Below are 19,013 nucleotides of genomic sequence, written 5' to 3' on the forward strand. Positions count from 1 at the left end.
TGTCTATACTTTCACATTTTAAACTGTAAAAATATCTTTTTAACTTTCTGTTTTTCATATTGTTCAAAAGATAAAATTAATATCTTCTGATGTTTTTAAAACGAACACACACGAGTCATTGTTTACACAAATCCTTTGTATAATATATACTTTTGTAAGTGCTTCCATGTTATAAATAATGAATATTCAAGATTGTTTATCGATTTCTTAAACTGAAATAAATAACTAAAATCAACTCAATAATTATTCGTAAATACATTTTAACGTATTTTGAGATGTAGATTTCGGATTCTCATATAAGCTACTTTTCTTATCACTTTAACCGTAGTTAAACGTAGTGATGAAAACAGGAAGACGCTTAAAAGCCTCTTAATGCCGAAATACACTGGACTTAATTCATTGGCTAGAACATTTGCATACTGCTTGTTTTTCGTTATTTGTTGTGAAGTTTAATTGGATATTAAAATATTATATTTGTAAAGGATACCGGATCTAGGTGTTAACATAAAGGATACTCCCATTTAATCTATCTGTTTAGTTTTCTATTAAACAACGGAAAGAAATAAGACAATTCTTTTTTTATTCCGTTAGATTTATATAAATGGTAATCGATGAAAGATTATTCCATTAATACTGTTTTCTTCCTCAATTTTCTAGATATTCATAATGGGTCTTTTATTTCTTTTCTTCAAATAGAATAAAGAAGATCAAATAACCCAGCTATATAAATTACGATTCCTCACCCCGTGGGGCCAGTATTATATTATTATTCTGGGTGTACAGAGATAAAAAGCAGCTGGTATTCTCCGATCCCGTGTAAATTATTTAATATCATTATTTAATAGTTCGTAAATAAGAAAACAATACCTACGTTAAGAGAAAAAATGTACCCAAATATACATTGGCATTTCATATTTATGGCGTTTACAATATATTTCAACGAATTAACGGCTTCTGAGATATTTTTTTCAAGTCTGGACCAAGAAAAAGGCAAGAAGTTTAGTATTCCGCAAATGGCAGTATTGAAGACTCGAAGCAGGATAGAATGCACTAAACTATGCCATAATATGGACACCTGTAAGTCAGTGAATTTTTTAAAATCTACCAAGACATGTGAGATCCTGGATAGAATTCCTGTGGATTTGAATACTCTTACAACAGATACCGAGTCTCAGTATTTAGAAAAGGTAAAATCTACACTTATTTTATGTATCTTTAACGAATATGTTTCATGGTATATCATTCTAAAGATAACACCAACAAATGCCATGAATATTATCATAAAAGAACCCCATTCTTTGTAGATATTATTCTTTATACTCCTCGACCTTTAAGGATTTATGTGTGTTATCTTCCAAAATTACACTCATTAATAATAGTTTGCCAGTCGACTCTTATTACTTTATGTCCTTATACTTAAACTTACTGTGTTTACAAGAAATAAGGAAAAAACGAGGGGCGCTATTATCGCAGTGTATTATTTCTTAATTTCCTATTTTCGAGTCGATTTTGGCTTGTATAGTGTGCTGTCGCCTCACATTTTGTCGTAACTTCTACTTTTCGACTTTTGTGTTTTGAAGGGGCGAAAAGTAGAAATTTTGAATGGTAGTTATAGGCTTCCATAATTTTGAGCCTATAATTTTGACTTTTGCTTATCTTATGAAAGCGCCCATTTAGACCTTAAAGGTACACTGCCATTATATTGATAAGGTTGGGTGTCAGAATGATCCTTAATGTTATATTTGATCAAACCGTGCCTTTAAAGAAATTATTATTGTAAGCTTCAATTCTTCTGCTTTTATCCCCCACCCCCACCCATTAACTTGATTTGCTATTTTCTGTTTATCGCCTGCAATTACGTCTGCGTACTTTCTGTCTTCTCCAGTTGGTCGCCTGTCCAATAAAATATTATTGTTGGGGGGGGGGGGAGAGAACGGTTAGCGCGTGCGCGCTGTATCGTATGATCTGTAATTGAGTCAACTGGCGTGGTTTCGATTCCCCGGTTGGTCGCCTGTCCAATAAAATGTTATTGTTAGTACGTTTCAAATTTTATCTTTGTTACTTACATGTATTTATTTATTATCTTCAAATGTATATGAGTTATTATGCTTGTTTTGTCGGGGGGTTGGATGGCCGAATTGTTAGCACGTGCGTGCTGTATCATTAAGCCTGTCATTGAGTCAACTGGCGTGGTTTCGAATCCCCGGTTTTACGTGACAAGGAGTAGGGTCGCCTGTCCAACCTCGTGGGTTTTCTCCGGGTCCTCCGATTTCCTCCCACTGCTAAAGACACCTACGCGCAAGCGAATTATTGAAATAAAATTAAACCATATGTTAGTCCCGAAATTACCTAGTTTGTGTCGAGTGGACGTTAAACCCCATTTCTCTCTCGCGCGCTTATTTTGTCTCGTAGGTCGGTCGGATATTGTACACTTATATTTTTTTTTTTTAAGATCGTATTTTTATTGCTATTGTACCAAAGTATGACACATAAATAAAACAATTCTTCTTCTTCTTTTTCTTCTTCTCTTCGGGTCCTCCGGAGTTCTCCCACTGCTAAAGACCCCTGCGCGCAACCGAATTATTGAAATAAAATTGAACCATATGTTAGTCCCGAAATGACCTAGTCTGTGTCGAGTGGACATTAAACTCACTTTAGCTCTCTCCGTATCAACTATCATTTTATTTGCACGCAGTATGGTCCTCCTAAAGACTTCAGCTAAAATGTTGGTTAGTTGTGACGTCATAATGACACCATGAAGGTGTTTCCTGGAGTAAAACCATATATTAAAATGATCAGCACATAAAACGTTTAGGTCTGCCAAGTTCCGTGCTTTCAGCACAAATGCAGACGTGTGCTATGTGGGGTTTAATGGTCGAGAGCGAGACATTAAGATATATATATATATATTCATACTTAAAGGGACAATAACACTCTTGCTGGCTTGAAAGCTCCAGGAAATAAATAATATCTCTATCTAAGTACTAGATGTTTAAGTGTCCTACCTGTTGTGCAAATTATCCATTACATCCTATTTTACTTGTCCAGAGGGTTCGAAAATATTTTTAAATCGAAGTTTCATTTAAAAAGGTTTACGTTAGACGTTTCAAACCATTATGTTGAATTTTTCTAAATTTTTAAATAAGGTGTGTTAAGATGAAATTTGTATCATCAATTAATTGAAATATTGTAAAATAGTACAATTTGTTGACCAGAATAAAGATTGGGACATATTATTCAGTTACAACAAGAGTGGTATTGAGCCTTTAACGAGGCGTTAGCCGAGTGTTGTTTCAATATATTACGCTATGTCTTTAGCTCGAGACCATTAAACAACTTAAAATACAAACACTATCCCGCACGTGCTTTCCAATATTCCATCTAGTATAGAATATTTATTTTCAGAGTGCTCAGCCATTATTGGGACTAACTACTGCGAACTATGACTTCCACGCTACATTTTTGGCCATCTATATAGCTGTAGAAGGAGGAATAACGGCAAAAAGGTTATTATTTAACAATTCCTATTATTTGTTTTCCATTGAGGACGCTGGTACTACAAAAACAAAGTCTCATTCTATTTATAGTAACTTGAAAAATGTCGCACTCTTGGAGGATAAACTGACATCTTTTGCAATGGAAGGTAAGTCCTTATCGCTAAACATTTTTGTGTTGTCGAATTATTTTTTTAAAATTTGAAGTGGTTGGGTTTTTTGTTCATAGGAGGTTGCTTTTTCAATAGATCGCTCGTAGTGGTAGCAAACCCAACAACGTTAGGATGGCGACCATACCGAATAAGTCGGTCAGCGACGGGTATCTGAAACGTTTCCGGTCTCGCCAATCTGCACATATTGCCAGAAAGATATCTCAGCATGTGCTTGCCGTGCAAACCTTCCACCTGCAATAATTTTCTATATATAACTGTCAAACTCTGGCTTCTGCTCTTCCTACGCCTCAAATCTGTCCCCCAGGGGCCGCATCTTTATAAGGGTCGCGTATCAAACAATATTTTTCTGATGGTGAAACGGTGGAACAGTTGCATTGATGTAAAGGGGGATTATTTTGATTTTCATTTAGGTCGCATTTTTACTTAAAAACATGCATTATGCAAGAGCTAAATCTGCCTATTGTAGGTCTTTCTTTAGGCCTGAAATGTTATATAAACTATTAATTACACATTAATTAACGTATCAAGACCATAATCAACTCTCGATGTCAACGCTAGCCTGCGATAATTGTTGGATTATGATCCGATTTGCTGCATAACTTTCCTTCTCGATTTAACGATTACGTGGATAATCGAGACTATGATTTTTGTCGTACCGACTTTAGTAATGATGACCGAGGCTATGCGAAACCTTCGATCGCTTATTTCTCGGTTCATAGTGGACCAATTTGACTGAAATTTTCAGCAAATTGCCTTTACATTATCTAGTTTTTAACTATTATTTCGAGAACTGCCAACTCGTTATCTAGTCTCCCATAATGTATCTTTAAGGAGCCGGAAACTATTGGCACACCCTATGTATGTTCAATACATGGCTAGCACACATTATCATTCTTTATTTAAAATATAATATTGCTTCATTGATGTTAAATCATTAAAACATTACATCATTATTTACATTTCCATGGGCAATATTTTTTTTTAAAAATAAGAACAATGGCGGTTCTCAGCCCAGCAAGTCGATTTCTGTTCAAGAAAGTCATTAATCGCATTACCGATCTGCCTTATATGCCATTATAAAAGTACATTATAAAATGTTGAATTTGAACACCTTATTCAAATTCTACCTCCGGAATGATAGGTCGAAGCGACAAACTTGGCCCATGTTTACCAAGAGGTTGGATAAAGACTGAAATAATTTGTATCTTTAACTAGAGATTGGAAAGGCGCTTGAATTATATAAATAAAAATATCATATCCCAAGTCGGAAATGCCGACAATCGCGTTTCTTGTGATAGAGATGCCTATTACACCTTATATCCAAAATTTAAATGATTTCATTAAACAGTTTTTCAAAAATATGGATTATTGAAATTGTAACAAAAACGGCCCTCCTAATCACAAACACGAACCGACAAGAGCGTGTTTATTTTGTCAGTTTCACTTATCAATAATTTTGTAAATCTTTTAAGGAACCATTTGAAATTTGGATATGATGTGTAGAATATGTATATCGATAACATTATGTCGGTCACATTTTGCAAAACTTTGGGTGATATCGCCATAAACGCTCTTGTCGGTGATCAGTGGAAACGCATAAACACTATTGCCTGAAAACAGCTTTCCAATTAAATTCAGGGCATTTCGTAAAAAGACAACACAAGTTTGTCATCAAGTAAGCAACGAAATTATTCGAGTGGTAGTCTAATGCTCTGTTCGCATACACTCATATACATGTATATCATGCAAATTTACATATGGCGTGATATAAAAATTGGTGCAAATGATGTCGTGCAACTTTGCACTGGGAGTAGGTCCTAATTTTACATCAGTTATATTTACACCGGTGAATATCAGTACAATATGCAATCAGCGTCACGCGAATACAAAATAAACTTACAAACGTGTTTTATATGCGTCCATGTTTATGTATGCTATCAAACCAAACAGTGTTGCCAACCTTCTTCTCCGCGGCAACTGGTTTTATGTTTTCCTTGATTTCCACAGACATGCTATCAAGCATATTTCTGTACATGTGAAATTTGGTATACAATACATTATCACTTCCATGGTTGTACATATTCTTCCGCCAAGATGAATCTCGCCTTATCACCTAACCATACTAATCTTAGGCTGTCTGTGTACAATTAGCTCCCTTGAGAACCGATATATTTTCGAAGTATGAAGTAGGCTAGATAGTCTCTTGGTGCAGAAAGGTTATGGTCCAGACCGATTTTTTCTTTATACATGACAGCCATTTGCCCAAGATTTATCTCCCACTGTATATGATAGAAAGGCTGTTCATTATGAAAGTCCATGACCGGAAGGGCATATTTGGGATAACATTTCAAAGTACCACTTGGTATACAGTACACACGCATAATAAATTTACTATACACACATATGCAAAATTTGCATACATGAATAAATGTTTTACATGCGAGCGGGTTTTCTTGGGGGCTACTCAATACGAAAGGTCTAAAGACACTATTTGGGACCATATGAATTGGGTGTGCGCAAACAGCGCATGGACAGGGTAGATAATGGCGCATACAAGATGCCTGCCATAATACCATGCTCGTTCCTGTTCCATAGGACGCTCGTACCACACTGATCAGCTGTGAATTTTCGCTAGGCCGCTACAATCACTGATAAGGATGACATCGATGCGACCGCATCCTAGAAAGGGTATATAGTGTTCTATAGAAAGAACCGATAAGTTATATTAATGTAATACGGTCAGTAGCACTGGTTATTACATTATATATTCTCGATAAATAGAATACAAATTGATGTTGTTATTGTTTTGGTGGTTTTATTATTCTTTTGCTGAAAAATAAATTAATAAAGCTTTAAGATGGTTAATTTTTCTTTCGTATATTTTAGATATGGATAATCTATTAGCTATGTACAGCGCAACTCCTCTTACTGGTTTTCCAAAAGCCACCAGCGCCATATTTGGTCCTGATCCTGCTCAAGCCTTTATCGCTAAACTTGGTACTGATGGATTTTATGCGTTTACGTATGATAAAGTTATGGAATTTTCGCTTATGAGACCTGCCACGCTTACTCTAGACTCTATATTTCATCTTGATGACGAGAGCACGGATAACTTATGGAGAAATGCCCCAAAGGGTGTTATCGCAGCAGCTTGGATTCACCCTAAATCTAGTTCGCCTGCAACCAAAGCGTTCCTAGCAACCAACACTTATTACGCTATTTTTGATACAGTAACTAAAACAATAATAAAACGGGATCAATTAGTGTAGAATCCAGTTCTGTTAAAAATTGGATGTCACTCACCTCTAAAACTGTTTAATGGATCTTGTTGGGCGATTAGTTTGCGGGGGAAAATGTTGATTTATATTTGCCGTTACTGATGATACACTAGATCATCTGGCCAGTTTTTACCAAATGAAGCGGACTCTCTGGATAACATTTTATCTGCCAAAAATGAGAAAAATAGAACTAAGATTTACAAAAGCAAGTGTTATTATAATAACTGTATCTTATTTTGAAACATTTGTTAGTTTAAAAGAAAAAATATTAACAGCTAAATAGTCCAAAAACTTGTATATTACCTATAGGTAAACACATTAATATCACAAGTGGACATATTTATGTGTATTTAACATGGTGTTGTATGATATTGTATTTGTAAAAAGGGGAACATTTTTCGGGACCAGGAACTGGGCCCCAAGAGCTACTCATCTTCTTATTGTTCTTGTTCTTCTTGTGCTTGGGCTTAGACGCTCTTCGACAAAAAGCCGAAGTCTCCGCCAATTCAAGTACGACCGAAAATGAACTTGCCATGCTGATTCCTTGTACAATTGCGCAAAAGCCTATGTCTCTGTCAAATCAAGTACGGCCGACAATGAACTTGCCATGCTGATTCCTTGTACAATTGCGCATCGATTGACCGAATTCCATGTTTGATATGAGGTGGTGGCGGTGACCCCAGCTTCGCTCGCACATTTTCTCTAAGTATTCCCATAGCGTATTTATTACTTAACACAACCACATTAACAAAGAAGTATAGATATCTTCATGTGTTTTTAACATGCTGTTATATGTATTGTATTTGTAAAAAGTTAACGATTAAAAATCAGTTCAAAGGGTATTATTTTTTCTAAGTATTCCGTAATCTTGTATAGGCAAACACATTAACATGACAATTAAACATATTTCTGTGTATTTAACATGGTATTGATTTATTGTTATGCACTCGTATTTGAGAAATTTGTCCAAAAAAACAAAAACAAAACCCTTATGAGTAGAAATGATAATAAAATAGTATCATATTAACTTGAATCAATCTTGTTTTTAATAATGTAAATACACTTCTGTTAATGGTGATCATCGGCGAGGTACCACTGAGCTTTCAAGGTTCTTGGGAGCCATCCCCGATGATTCACTGCAATTGTTCGGGGGACATTCCGAGAAGCTTTGTGCCATAGCTGAATCATCAATGAACTTTCACCAGACCATTCCCGATGCCTAATAAGTGACATCGGGAGAAAATTTGTTTATTTCCCCATCGCCATTTTTCCCAAGTGGGACCTAGCCATTAGCAAGTAGAATGGCCCGGTGAAAAAATGAGAGTGAACAGGTTCTGATAGAATATACTCGTTGTAAAGATGTCTGTCAGCGTACACACTGAGTGAACACGTTCTGATGTGTGATAGAACATACTCGTTATAAAGATGCCTGTCAGCGTACACATTGTGTGATTGATAAAAAAAACCCTTGAAATCCCTCTCAACCATTTTTTTAAAAAAATCGTAAGAAAACTTCCACATTAAGTTAGAATCTATTTCTACCAGCCGTGTGTATCACGTGACTTGATAGAGGGAGAATCCAGTACAAGATTGTATTTTTCGTTAGTCGCTTTCCATTTACCATAAATACTGAAGCCTACGTAAATTCCACCGTTTACTAGACGTTTAAGTCGCCTAATGTTCTCATAACCGTTAGCCATTGATCAACACATAAGCACCACCCCTTACGTCACTCGTGGCCACACATTGTTGTTTTTCTGGAAATCAGTTGTAGTTCTAGTTAGAGTATCATATATATGCCCTACTTTTATTGGAAATAAGGGGGGGGGGGGGGTGGATGGCCAAATGGTTAGCACGTGCGCGCTGTATCACAAGGTCTGTCATTGAGTAAACTGGCGTGGTTTCGATTCCCCGGTTGTACGTGACAAGGAGTAGGGTCGCCTGTCCAACCTCGTGGGTTTTCTCCGGGTCCTCCGTTTTCCTCCCACTGCTAAAGGCCCATACGCGGAAGCGTATTATTGAATTAAAATTGAACCATATATTATTCCCGAAATGACCTAGTTTGTGTCGAGTGGACGTTAAACACCACTTCTCTCTCCCTCTCTCTTTATTGGAAATCGATGAATACGTTCTCGGAAACGTATCTTTAAAGCGAATAACATTTATTATACGCATTTTAACAGTCAACAAAGGACAGTGAAATATTTTGAGATAAAAGAGTCTATTCATAAATTGCTAAAGAAAGCATAAATGTGAATCGTATCTATGAGGTCTTTGTAATCTAAAATAATAATTGCTCCATGCAAGCTGAGCATCATTGTTGTATGTTATTTTTTCTGTACTTTCTGTAAGAGTTTAATTGGCTATTAAAACATATAAACGGAGGCCGTGAGTACTAAAGTATGTAGCGGAATTGTAGAAATCTTGTCGACACAAAAGTGGTATGATGTGAGGAAGATTTATAAAATAGTGTCTTAAGGGGCAATATTGTTGTCAGTCATTATCACACATGTGATAGACCTGGTAAAACACGTTCGAAACATAATTTTAACACAGAGATCATTGCTATGGTATATGCGTTATGAAGATTTCAAGAAAGAAAATTGACGAACGTAAAAGGAAAACACGAGTTACCCTTCTATATAACTGACTGAAGTGACGAGTAATAACAGATACACTGGCGAATTTCTGCTCAATAATAATTCTTTCGAAGACCAAAAGTTGGTATATGAGATTGTGGAAGAATATTTCATAATTCAAAAAAAATAATTGACTGTCACTAGATAAGAGAAAACGAGAAAAATCGGTGCATTAGTATGTGTTTATTAAGTATAGAATGAATAAAAACAAGGGAATCAATTGTGAGCAATCATCCATACTAACAATAGTGTCAAATTGTGGGGTTAACGGGGTAGGATTTCCTTTCTGTTATTTTTATTGTAAGCCCACTAATCATGTTTGGTCTAATTTTATTTGTCAACGTAATACTAATAGCCGTTAAAAATGGGGTTTGAAGTTTGAAGTTGAACATAATTAATCTCCAGGGGAAATACCTACGTAAATGTACAGTCAATTAACGCTAATATTATTAATTTAAGCACAAGAATGGAGAGATAATAAAACATTGATTTCAATCGGTTAAGGCTATATATAATGGTTCGTTTGGAGTTAATTGAAATGATTCAAGGATATAATTATTTTTTTTTCTACACCAGGTTCAGAATATACAGGCATAAAGAGAACACTGGTCATACAATCATAAAATACACGAATTGAGATTTGCTTGCAATTGTTAGAATAATCGAATAGAATTGGTCTATAACTACGGAGTTCACAAGAGGACATTTCATTATTGTGCATTAGATAATACGACTTCTATCATTATAGAACAGTGGTTCTCAACCTTATTTTGGCAACAGCACACCTTGGAACACCTGAAAAATTAGCGGCACACCTGGCTAAATATATATATATGAAAAATATTTGAATTATGCAAAATAAAAACATGGCAAGTCATAGACGGCATACAACCGTAAACACAGACTAGTCATAGAAACATAGAATGACTCAAAATAAATAAAGAAAAACACCGCTATGAACTTATCAGTAGACACCAGTGAATACTCAATTTGGAATCAAGTGGTTTTTCACATTTTCTTAGTGTGTCGTTCAAAATGACGCGGCACACTTAGGAAGACAGGTGTGCCGCGGCACACTGGTTGAGAACCACTGTAAGTTGTCAGTGGTGGATCTAGGTGGAGGCCCTAGTGGCAGGACCGCCCCTAAATAGCAGTAAGCAATTCACTTGTTATTCTGTTTATGCTTGTAGCTAAGGACATTGAATGTATTCGGGTCCAGATATGGGCCACAAATAACCATTGACAGTTATTAACATTAACATTCAATGAAACATATTTTCAAAGCAGCTTAGTCGTAAAACTTGCCAGCAATATAATATTTCTGAGATTAAGAAAAATATGTTCTCCACAATCTCAACAAGAAAAGCTAAATACAAGGTTTAGATGACAAAGGTAATAACTGCAGATATTATTGGCGATAAAGGCGTTTAGACTTATAACGAATGGAAACAAATCCAGAGAGTGAATTACAGGACTATAATGACGATAACGCAATAACCACAAATTCGGGCGCGGCAATTTATTTCGAAAGGTTTAAATAAAATCTAATTAACTCCTACATGTAATGCGAATGCAAGGTTTTGATGACCACTGCAATATCTTTTAATGTTAATAAGTTCATTCGTATAACTATAGTCAAACATTAACATAAAGTTTGGAAATAACTCCCTAAAAAAACATTGAGCAATTCGATGACTGAACAATATCTCTGCAAAAAATATAGATCTATCCTTATGAGTAGTTAAACTATATTATCACCCAATAATACATTTTACAGTAGATATCGCTTTACATGAATTTGATTGGTCAATCAAAAAGGACATACTTTTTTTTTATTTTCAAAGAACAGTTCATTTTTTTTATTAATAGTAACTTCTTTCTTATTAAAAAGGAACTATTTTTATGTAATTGACTTTGATGGAAACACTGGGTCAATATAAAGGACTTTGCTATGGTTGAATTGCTGTCAAAAAATGATGTATCACTACGTCGTAATGTTCAGTAAAATTGAAATCTACAGCAAAGAATTATATTTATTTATTTGTGCATGTAGAAGGGATTGGGTGATAAATAAAATCTCCTACTCGTCTTTTTTGATATCAAAAAATATCAACAAGTAAAATAAGTAAAAAAAACCCAAAAAAACTCAGCTATTCTCTAGATAATATACATGATGTTTTAATATCATGTATATTATTATACATTGATTAAAAAATTACAATAATGTTCTTTAAAGAACTGAATACAAATCACTTTCTATACATTCATCCATGTTACATTAATATGTGCTTTTAGGTCCCATTTTTGTCTGTGTTAATGTTCCAAAAATAGAGTCATACGCCCTTTAAGGACTACATAAATGATCCCGTTGCAATACTGCGTTAGATGTGATATCAAAAACAACGTAGTAGTCGCGAGTTGCTAAGAACACCTTTCTTTCAGGGCCATATTGTGGAATCCAAGAAGCAGCGATTATACCACGTGGAATATTTCTCCACAGATTATCAGCAACATTTTCATTAATATTATATGTTTCAACTACTTCCCACTCAGGGCCTATTGGTGTAGATATTTCTATAACTCTCTCATTACTGAAAACATAGAAACCATCGCCATCTCTGTTGCTAGTAAGAGCCCAAGTAGAGAATCCACCTGTCAGTTCTTCAAAATGTTTGGGCCAGGATCCTGGAACTGTACAAGGTGTTGTGTCAATATCACAAAATGTCCAACCAGTGCCTAAAACAATAATTACCATATCAATTATACCGGGATCAAGTTGCACACTCTTTGAAAAATTATGTTCATTTCATCCATAATTTGAGCCGATGTTTTGTCGTTTATAGGCCGAGACCCTTGTCGGATAGGCTCACTGATTCGCTGACACTGAAGAATGGCGACGCGTGGATGATAAAAGATGACCATGTTCCTGAAGCAACGACCGCGAGTTTTACAACATCTAGTCGTTGCTAGAATAGTCTGAAATTCCCATACTTTTAGGTACGTTATCTCCTTTTACCACAGACACGGGAATAATAACTTTGTCCAATAAAAGGTTGTGATACAAACACATATCAAAATACCCCGTCCCCTACAGCCCCGCAAAAAAAGAAGAAAAAAAAAGAATAAGAATAGATAAAAGTTATAGATATGACATGTAAGAACTAAACCACAAAGAAGGGTTTCAGGAAGGTTTTCTTACCATTTTCTTTAAGACTGATAGAAGGAGAATGTTGAGATTTCATAGTAACAGCGTTGGAGATCATCAAATGTTTACCATTGGTTGCTTTAAGAACTGAATCATTGAAATGAAGGTTGTTTTGTGTAAAATCGTCGTTAAAGTTTAGATGGTATATGTTTCGGCCAAAATCTGCAACTATCTTTATTTGTAAGGTAATATTATCTGATGTAGCTGCCGTTATAGCAAACGATGGCTGGCATGTCTGAAAATAACATTTTATATGATTATACTTATCGAGACATAAACAATATGCAACAAAAACACACCCCAGTTGAAGATTAGTTCATAGAGACAAGGACGTCACTCACCCAATGTTTCATTATTTTCTCATTGTGAAAATCAGTTACTCGAAAGAGAACTTATCATCATAAATACCTATCAGCCATTTCTTGCCAATTCCCACAAACTGTGGCACTTCGAAAATTGCCTTGAAAAAGGGGTTCACGGGTTTTCGCTTTCTGTTTGGGAACTTAAAGGACAATATTGGTGCCAGTCATTATCACATATGTTATAGAACTGGTTAAAGACGTTCCAAATATTATTTTTTCACAGAGATCATTGCTACGATAGATGAGTAATCAATGTTTTAACAATAGGAAGTGACGAACGCAAAAGGAAAACACGAGTCATCCCTCTATAAAACTGGCTGAAGTGACGCGTGATAACAGATACATGGGCGAATTTCTACTCACTAAAAATTCGTTCGAAGATCAAAAGTTGTTATATGAGACTGTAAGAGTATATCTGACAATTCAAAAAAGTAATTGAATGTCATTAGATAAGAGAACACGAGAAAAATAGAAACAGTCCGTACATTCACGGGTGTTTATTCATTCTATACTTATAAAAACATGGTAATGCACGGACTTTTTCTATTTTTCTTTCATGTTCTCTTATCTAGTGACAGTCAATTTTGTTTATGAATTGTCAGATATCCTTTCACAGTCTCATACAACAACTTTTGGTCTTCGAAGGAATTATTAGTGAGCAGAAATTCGCCCATGTATCTGTTATCACCCGTCACTTCAGCCAGTTTTGAAAAAATAATATTTGGAACGTGTTTAACCAGTTCTATCACATATGTGATAATGACTGGCACCAATATTGTCCTTTTAAAGAGTATGTTAGAGCCCAATATAATTGACCGTAGTAAGGAAATTATATACTATTCAAAAAAAGTAGGGGATATTTGATTTTTAAGTGTTATTAAAGTCACCTAATGAAACTGACGAAGAAACAAATGACAAAATGAAATGAAGTTCACATTCATCGATTTATTCCAAATGATCGTTAGACTAAGTAAGGCACAGACTGACCATTATAAGGGTAAAATGATACCCGGGGTCAAACAGCAAAGTTACCACAGCATCACAACCAAGTCAGTAACGGGTAAATCCTCCTCTGTTTGCCAAACAAGCATTGATCCGACGTGGCATACTCCTAATGAGACGTCTAAGGTCATTTTGGTCCAGATTGTCCCATTCCTGTTGCAACGCAGCAGCAAGTTCTTGGACATTGGCAGGACGTTGTTGACGTTGACGTAACCTCTGTCCAAGCATGTCCCAGACATGCTCGATGGGGGAGAGGTCGGGACTCAATGCTGGCCAAGGTAATGTGGTGATGTTCTGTTGTTGGAGGTAACCTGTAACGATCCTGGCCCTGTGACATCTTGCGTTGTCATCCTGGAAGATGAAACGGCGGCCATGACGTCGTGCGAACGGCACAACATGGACTGCCAAGATGTTGTCCCGGTAGTACTGGCCTGTAACACGCCCTGCAACAACATGTAAAGCCGTTCTTCCAGCAACAGTGATGCCTCCCCACACCATAACAGAACCACCCCCAAATCGATCATGTCTGATGACGTTAACGTCTTGGAAGCGCTCGTTTCGACGACGCCACACCCTCCTACGTCTGTCCAAAAAATCAACAGTGAACCTTGACTCATCTGAAAACATCACATTGCTCCAGCGTCGATTATCCCAGTGTTGACGATCCCTACACCAACGACGTCTTGCCTGAATGTGATGATCTCTCAAACAAGGGATCACGCGAGGACGTCGGGCGCGAAGGTGACCCCTATGCAGTCGATTCCGAATCGTCTGGCCACTCACTCTCACACCAGTGTCTGTTTGAAGACGAGCGCTGATCTGATTTGCTGTGATGACAAGGTACGGATAAATCGATCCTGGGCTTGAGTTGTCGCCCTTGGTCGACCTGGGCGTGGTCTGTCCTGTACAGATTGTGTATCACGGTATCTGGACCATAGCCTGCTTATGACAGACTGAGAAACATTCATCGTCCGCGCCACAACCGCCTGTGTTGTGCCGATCTGTAGCATGCCAAGGGCACGTAACCTTTCATTTTGGGTAAGCCGACGCATATCAAAATTTGTTTTCTGGTCACTAAAACAATTAAACTGATGTTTCCACCCTGGAATTCAATGCCACAATGACTGTAACATTCAAAGTCAGAGTCGTGCAAATCTTGGGTTGGACCCCCATGATGATCCCAAGCATCACCTGCATTCCATGCGGTAGCTATTGGTGCGTTTGGGCCTCACATGTAACTGGAAATGTTTCTTCTGTTAGGTTCTATAGTGACTTTTTTCGAAGTCATTTGCATATTTTAGTATTATGCCCCCAAAATCAAATATCCCCTACTTTTTTTGAATAGTATATTATGTAAAGGGGTGAGGTGGGGGTCACGGTGGGTAAGTAGGTAAGATGCTGGCTCGCTAGCCTGGAGGTCCGTTGTTCGATCCCTCCATTGGCCGAGAAAGTTCATCCAGATTTTCCGGCGTGCTTTCCCCCCTTGTTAGTGATGCAGGACGGGGGCCCTGACATGACAAGGACAGCTGACTAGTCGTTCGGAGGTCCTGTTACACATTGGCGTGCACGTAAAAGTAAAAGTTGGAATTCAATATAAGAGTAGGCCGTAGAGCCGCTGACCGGGCAGAATTTCCCTCATAGCGCACACTGTATGGCCCATGTCCGTCTTAGCCCAGCTCGGAGCAGAACAGTAGGACGTTAAACCTCATTTCATTTATATTATGTAAATCAGATAAATTATACCATACTGCTCTAGACGAAAATTACAAGTATAAATATAGCTTTCGTTCTGCTCTTTGTAGAGGTGATAATAACGTAATGTAGATGGCAGAAAAATCAAAAACGCATTGTTTTTCAAGTGTCTTTCTTATTTGAACGATGGTTTTCGAATTTAATTGTTAAACTACTTGACCTATCTTTACTTACCCTTTCCCAGTACTGAGAGTTGATGTCATGATCTAGAGTTCTTGGGTCTAATGGTTTGGTTTTGAACAATTGACACATCTTCTTCTTTCCCATTCGTATAAGATTCACTGATTTACAATCTTGACTTTTTTGACACAAACGAGCACAATCAATAACACTTCTAACAAACTGTTCGGCAGTCGGGATGTCAAAAAACCTGACGTTCTTTTTGACAATTTGGGAAAAAATGTGATGTGTAGTTAATTGACCATTGGATTCAAGAATATAAAACAAAATTAAATTCATAATGAAGAAAATCATTTTGTTATACAGTTAATGTTAATTTTTGATGCTTTACAAATAGATTACAATTACAAATTAATCTTTATTACAATCATCAAATGATAAAGGTGTATATATGAACTGTACAAAACCGACCATTCTCCAGTTCTGCGATATAAATCGCCTGAGATGTTTACAAAATCACAAACTCCAGAACGTATCTTTCTTAGAAATTTGCAGCTTTTAAATTTTCAAATATTGCTGATAATTCGTTTTGTAAGTTAAAACTGTAACGGAAAACTTCGGTAATTAAAAACGTCCATTGCATAAAATGAGAAAATAATTTTGAATCCAATGAATCAGTTTGATAAGTGTTAATAAAAATCCTATTGCAACACATAAAATTCAAAAGTTTCTAGTTCACAAGATGTGTAACATGGGAAGTCATAATAAACATTGGTTCCAATGGATTGGAATATATAGATCTAGAAACTATGTAAATAATATTAGATTGGATTCCATGTTTAATTAAAATATGTCCCAGGAGACATTGTTATTTGCTTTAACCAAAATCTGAAAATGTGTTTTGGAATTATTAGAGTCGTATCGCTATTGGCAAATGGTTAATAAAGTAAGGTGGCTATTCACAATGATACCAATCAATATAGCAAAATAAAAACACTAAATAATAATATAATCAAAATAATTAATTTTACCTCATGGCAAATAGTTATATGCTTCAAAGAACCGAATAAAAGTCTTTTGGAATCAGGAGAAAATAGCGTTTTGATTTGTTATTCGATCAATATCGACGTAGGCGGCTAAAGTAGACTTGGGAGATGGGAGGGTAGAGGGTAGGGGTGTGTGTGTGCGGGGGGAGGGGGGCGGCAAGGATGGGATGAGTAGTGCATAATATTTTGGATCATTTGCCAAACATTGGCGAAGGGGTTGAGATGTACACCCCCACCCCCCACCCCCCACCCCCCGTCCGCGTAATCCCAATAGTGCAGGGTTCAATTATATAGTGCACCAGATATTATTAGCTCTACAACTTGAGCTTTATCAGGGTTTGCGCGTTTTCCCATTTATGGAAGACCGTCTACGAAAAAAGGACCAACTTACCGTTAGTTTAATTGATGGGGGAGCATGAAATGAGACTAAAATGGCAACAATCCAGAATTTAGGCATACTGCTAATATTATAAAGAGTGTGTCAAAGAATTATAAAATGATTTTTATGGAAGACCAAACTGATCTTTATTCAGTGTTCCTAATTCTTAGTTTTACAGGGGAAGGTCAACCATTTTCAGCAAGGTTTCCATAAATTTTAAATATATATTCAGAAATAATCCCCACTGTAACAAACGCAAAAAAGTTTTTGTAAGCGAAAAATTATTTTTTTTATGAAAACAAGGAGTGATATAATTGGTTCAACGCCCGCCTTTCTCGATAGCAAGCATAAAGATTTGGCGTATGTGTGGCAGTCTATGCTGTTCACGCATCGTCGTTTGGCCGAAAATCTGATAAAAGGGACTATTTATTAGGATGTTATAAACATGAAATTGTTTTTTGTTTTTTTTAACGTTTAAAACATAAAAATCCGCCGCGTAAATTCACTCATACTAAGCAGTACTTCGTCAGCCAATTTACACCACACGCCATCTTTCTGATCATGCAGAAGTTAGTTTAGTTTAATAAATCTAGGATACATGTTATCAGCAACCAAGCTGCTCTTCAGTCAAGTTTTAATGTTTTAAGGGCAATCTTTTTATGAATCTGATCGGTTGTGCTAGTGTTATCGTAACGTTTGCTTGTTTGAAGATGGCCATGAACTACCAAATAAAGCTACCGGATGACGTTCAGGCTGATGTATTTCCAATTAGCAGGACCCCAGATGCAAATATTAGCATCAAGCTGGTTTGCAAATTGGTCTCGTAGCAATTCAATTCTGCAAACAGTTCAGGTACGTACGTCTTTTAAAGGTTTATTTCTTTAAAAAAAAGTTCACAAAATATACAAATATGCATAATGACATACCATGTACAGATTCAGCAATACACAAAATAGCTTTTCAAAGAATTTCATTATTAAACAGCTATTAGTAATATTGTAATGGAATCAATCGAATCGTTCGAGAATATATCAGTGTATCTCGATTAATATATTTATTAAGTTTCGTGGCATATTTCTGTCGGTGGATTTCAAGCCTTTTTTCTTTATCTCATACATTCTTTGCCAAGACAGATTTATATTTTAAACAAATTCCATTTCTTTGTGTTTTTTTCCGTGCTTTAAAATCTGTTAAAACCATTTCTCGGGCTAATTAAGATTTCGCGAGTTATATCAACAAAAAGACAATAAGTAAAACATTTGCATTCAATTTGTCGACTTGTATATTGTAGTAACCACTACGAATTGGACAAACATCGCTTAAAATATAAATGAAAAGTAATGTGTTCTATAAAGGAACTGTAGTTTACAGCGGACATAAATAAGGTTAAGGATGTCTAATTATGGCCTCATTTCTTAACGGATGGAATGGTACCCATGACATTCATCACAACACAAACATTTATTGACTTAAAATCAATAAAACCGAAAATTAACAAATTTAATTAATGCTAAGCAACCGTGGCTTTGATTTCATGTTGCAATTAGAGAAAAAAAAGTTCCA

General features: G+C 36.1%; 2 protein-coding genes across 2 annotated transcripts; one reads left to right on the forward strand and one right to left on the reverse strand.

The window, feature by feature from the left end:
• Positions 1-653: 653 nt before the first annotated feature.
• LOC126818570 (uncharacterized) lies at positions 654-7,978 on the forward strand. The gene is made up of 3 exons (XM_050546031.2): positions 654-1,187; positions 3,406-3,643; positions 6,554-7,978. Exons 1-3 carry the CDS (start codon positions 885-887, stop codon positions 6,934-6,936), a joined length of 924 nt encoding a protein of 307 aa, XP_050401988.1. The 5' UTR covers positions 654-884; the 3' UTR covers positions 6,937-7,978.
• Positions 7,979-9,758: 1,780 nt separating this feature from the next.
• Positions 9,759-16,768, reverse strand: LOC126818476 (uncharacterized). The gene is made up of 3 exons (XM_050545921.2): positions 16,080-16,768; positions 12,784-13,024; positions 9,759-12,320 (listed from the first exon to the last, which is right to left on the reverse strand). The coding sequence occupies exons 1-3, from the start codon at positions 16,377-16,379 to the stop codon at positions 11,929-11,931; spliced, it is 933 nt and encodes a 310-aa protein (XP_050401878.1). The 5' UTR covers positions 16,380-16,768; the 3' UTR covers positions 9,759-11,928.
• Between the last annotated feature and the right edge of the window lie 2,245 nt (positions 16,769-19,013).

The sequence above is a fragment of the Patella vulgata genome, chromosome 4, assembly GCF_932274485.2.
Source record: "Patella vulgata chromosome 4, xgPatVulg1.2, whole genome shotgun sequence".
NCBI lineage: Eukaryota > Metazoa > Mollusca > Gastropoda > Patellidae > Patella > Patella vulgata.

What these genes read in the sequence shown, in the direction of transcription:
- LOC126818570 (XM_050546031.2), top strand. Translation starts at nt 885, where the DNA reads ATGTACCCAAATATACATTGGCATTTCATATTTATGGCGTTTACAATA. An exon ending in AGTCTCAGTATTTAGAAAAG is followed by an intron (nt 1,188 to 3,405) that starts GTAAAATCTACA and finishes ATTTATTTTCAG; the next exon opens with AGTGCTCAGCCATTATTGGG. An exon ending in GACATCTTTTGCAATGGAAG is followed by an intron (nt 3,644 to 6,553) that starts GTAAGTCCTTAT and finishes CGTATATTTTAG; the next exon opens with ATATGGATAATCTATTAGCT.
- LOC126818476 (XM_050545921.2), bottom strand. Translation starts at nt 16,379, where the DNA reads ATGATTTTCTTCATTATGAATTTAATTTTGTTTTATATTCTTGAATCC. An exon ending in ACTCTCAGTACTGGGAAAGG is followed by an intron (nt 13,025 to 16,079) that starts GTAAGTAAAGAT and finishes TGTTATTTTCAG; the next exon opens with ACATGCCAGCCATCGTTTGC. An exon ending in TATCAGTCTTAAAGAAAATG is followed by an intron (nt 12,321 to 12,783) that starts GTAAGAAAACCT and finishes TTATTGTTTTAG; the next exon opens with GCACTGGTTGGACATTTTGT.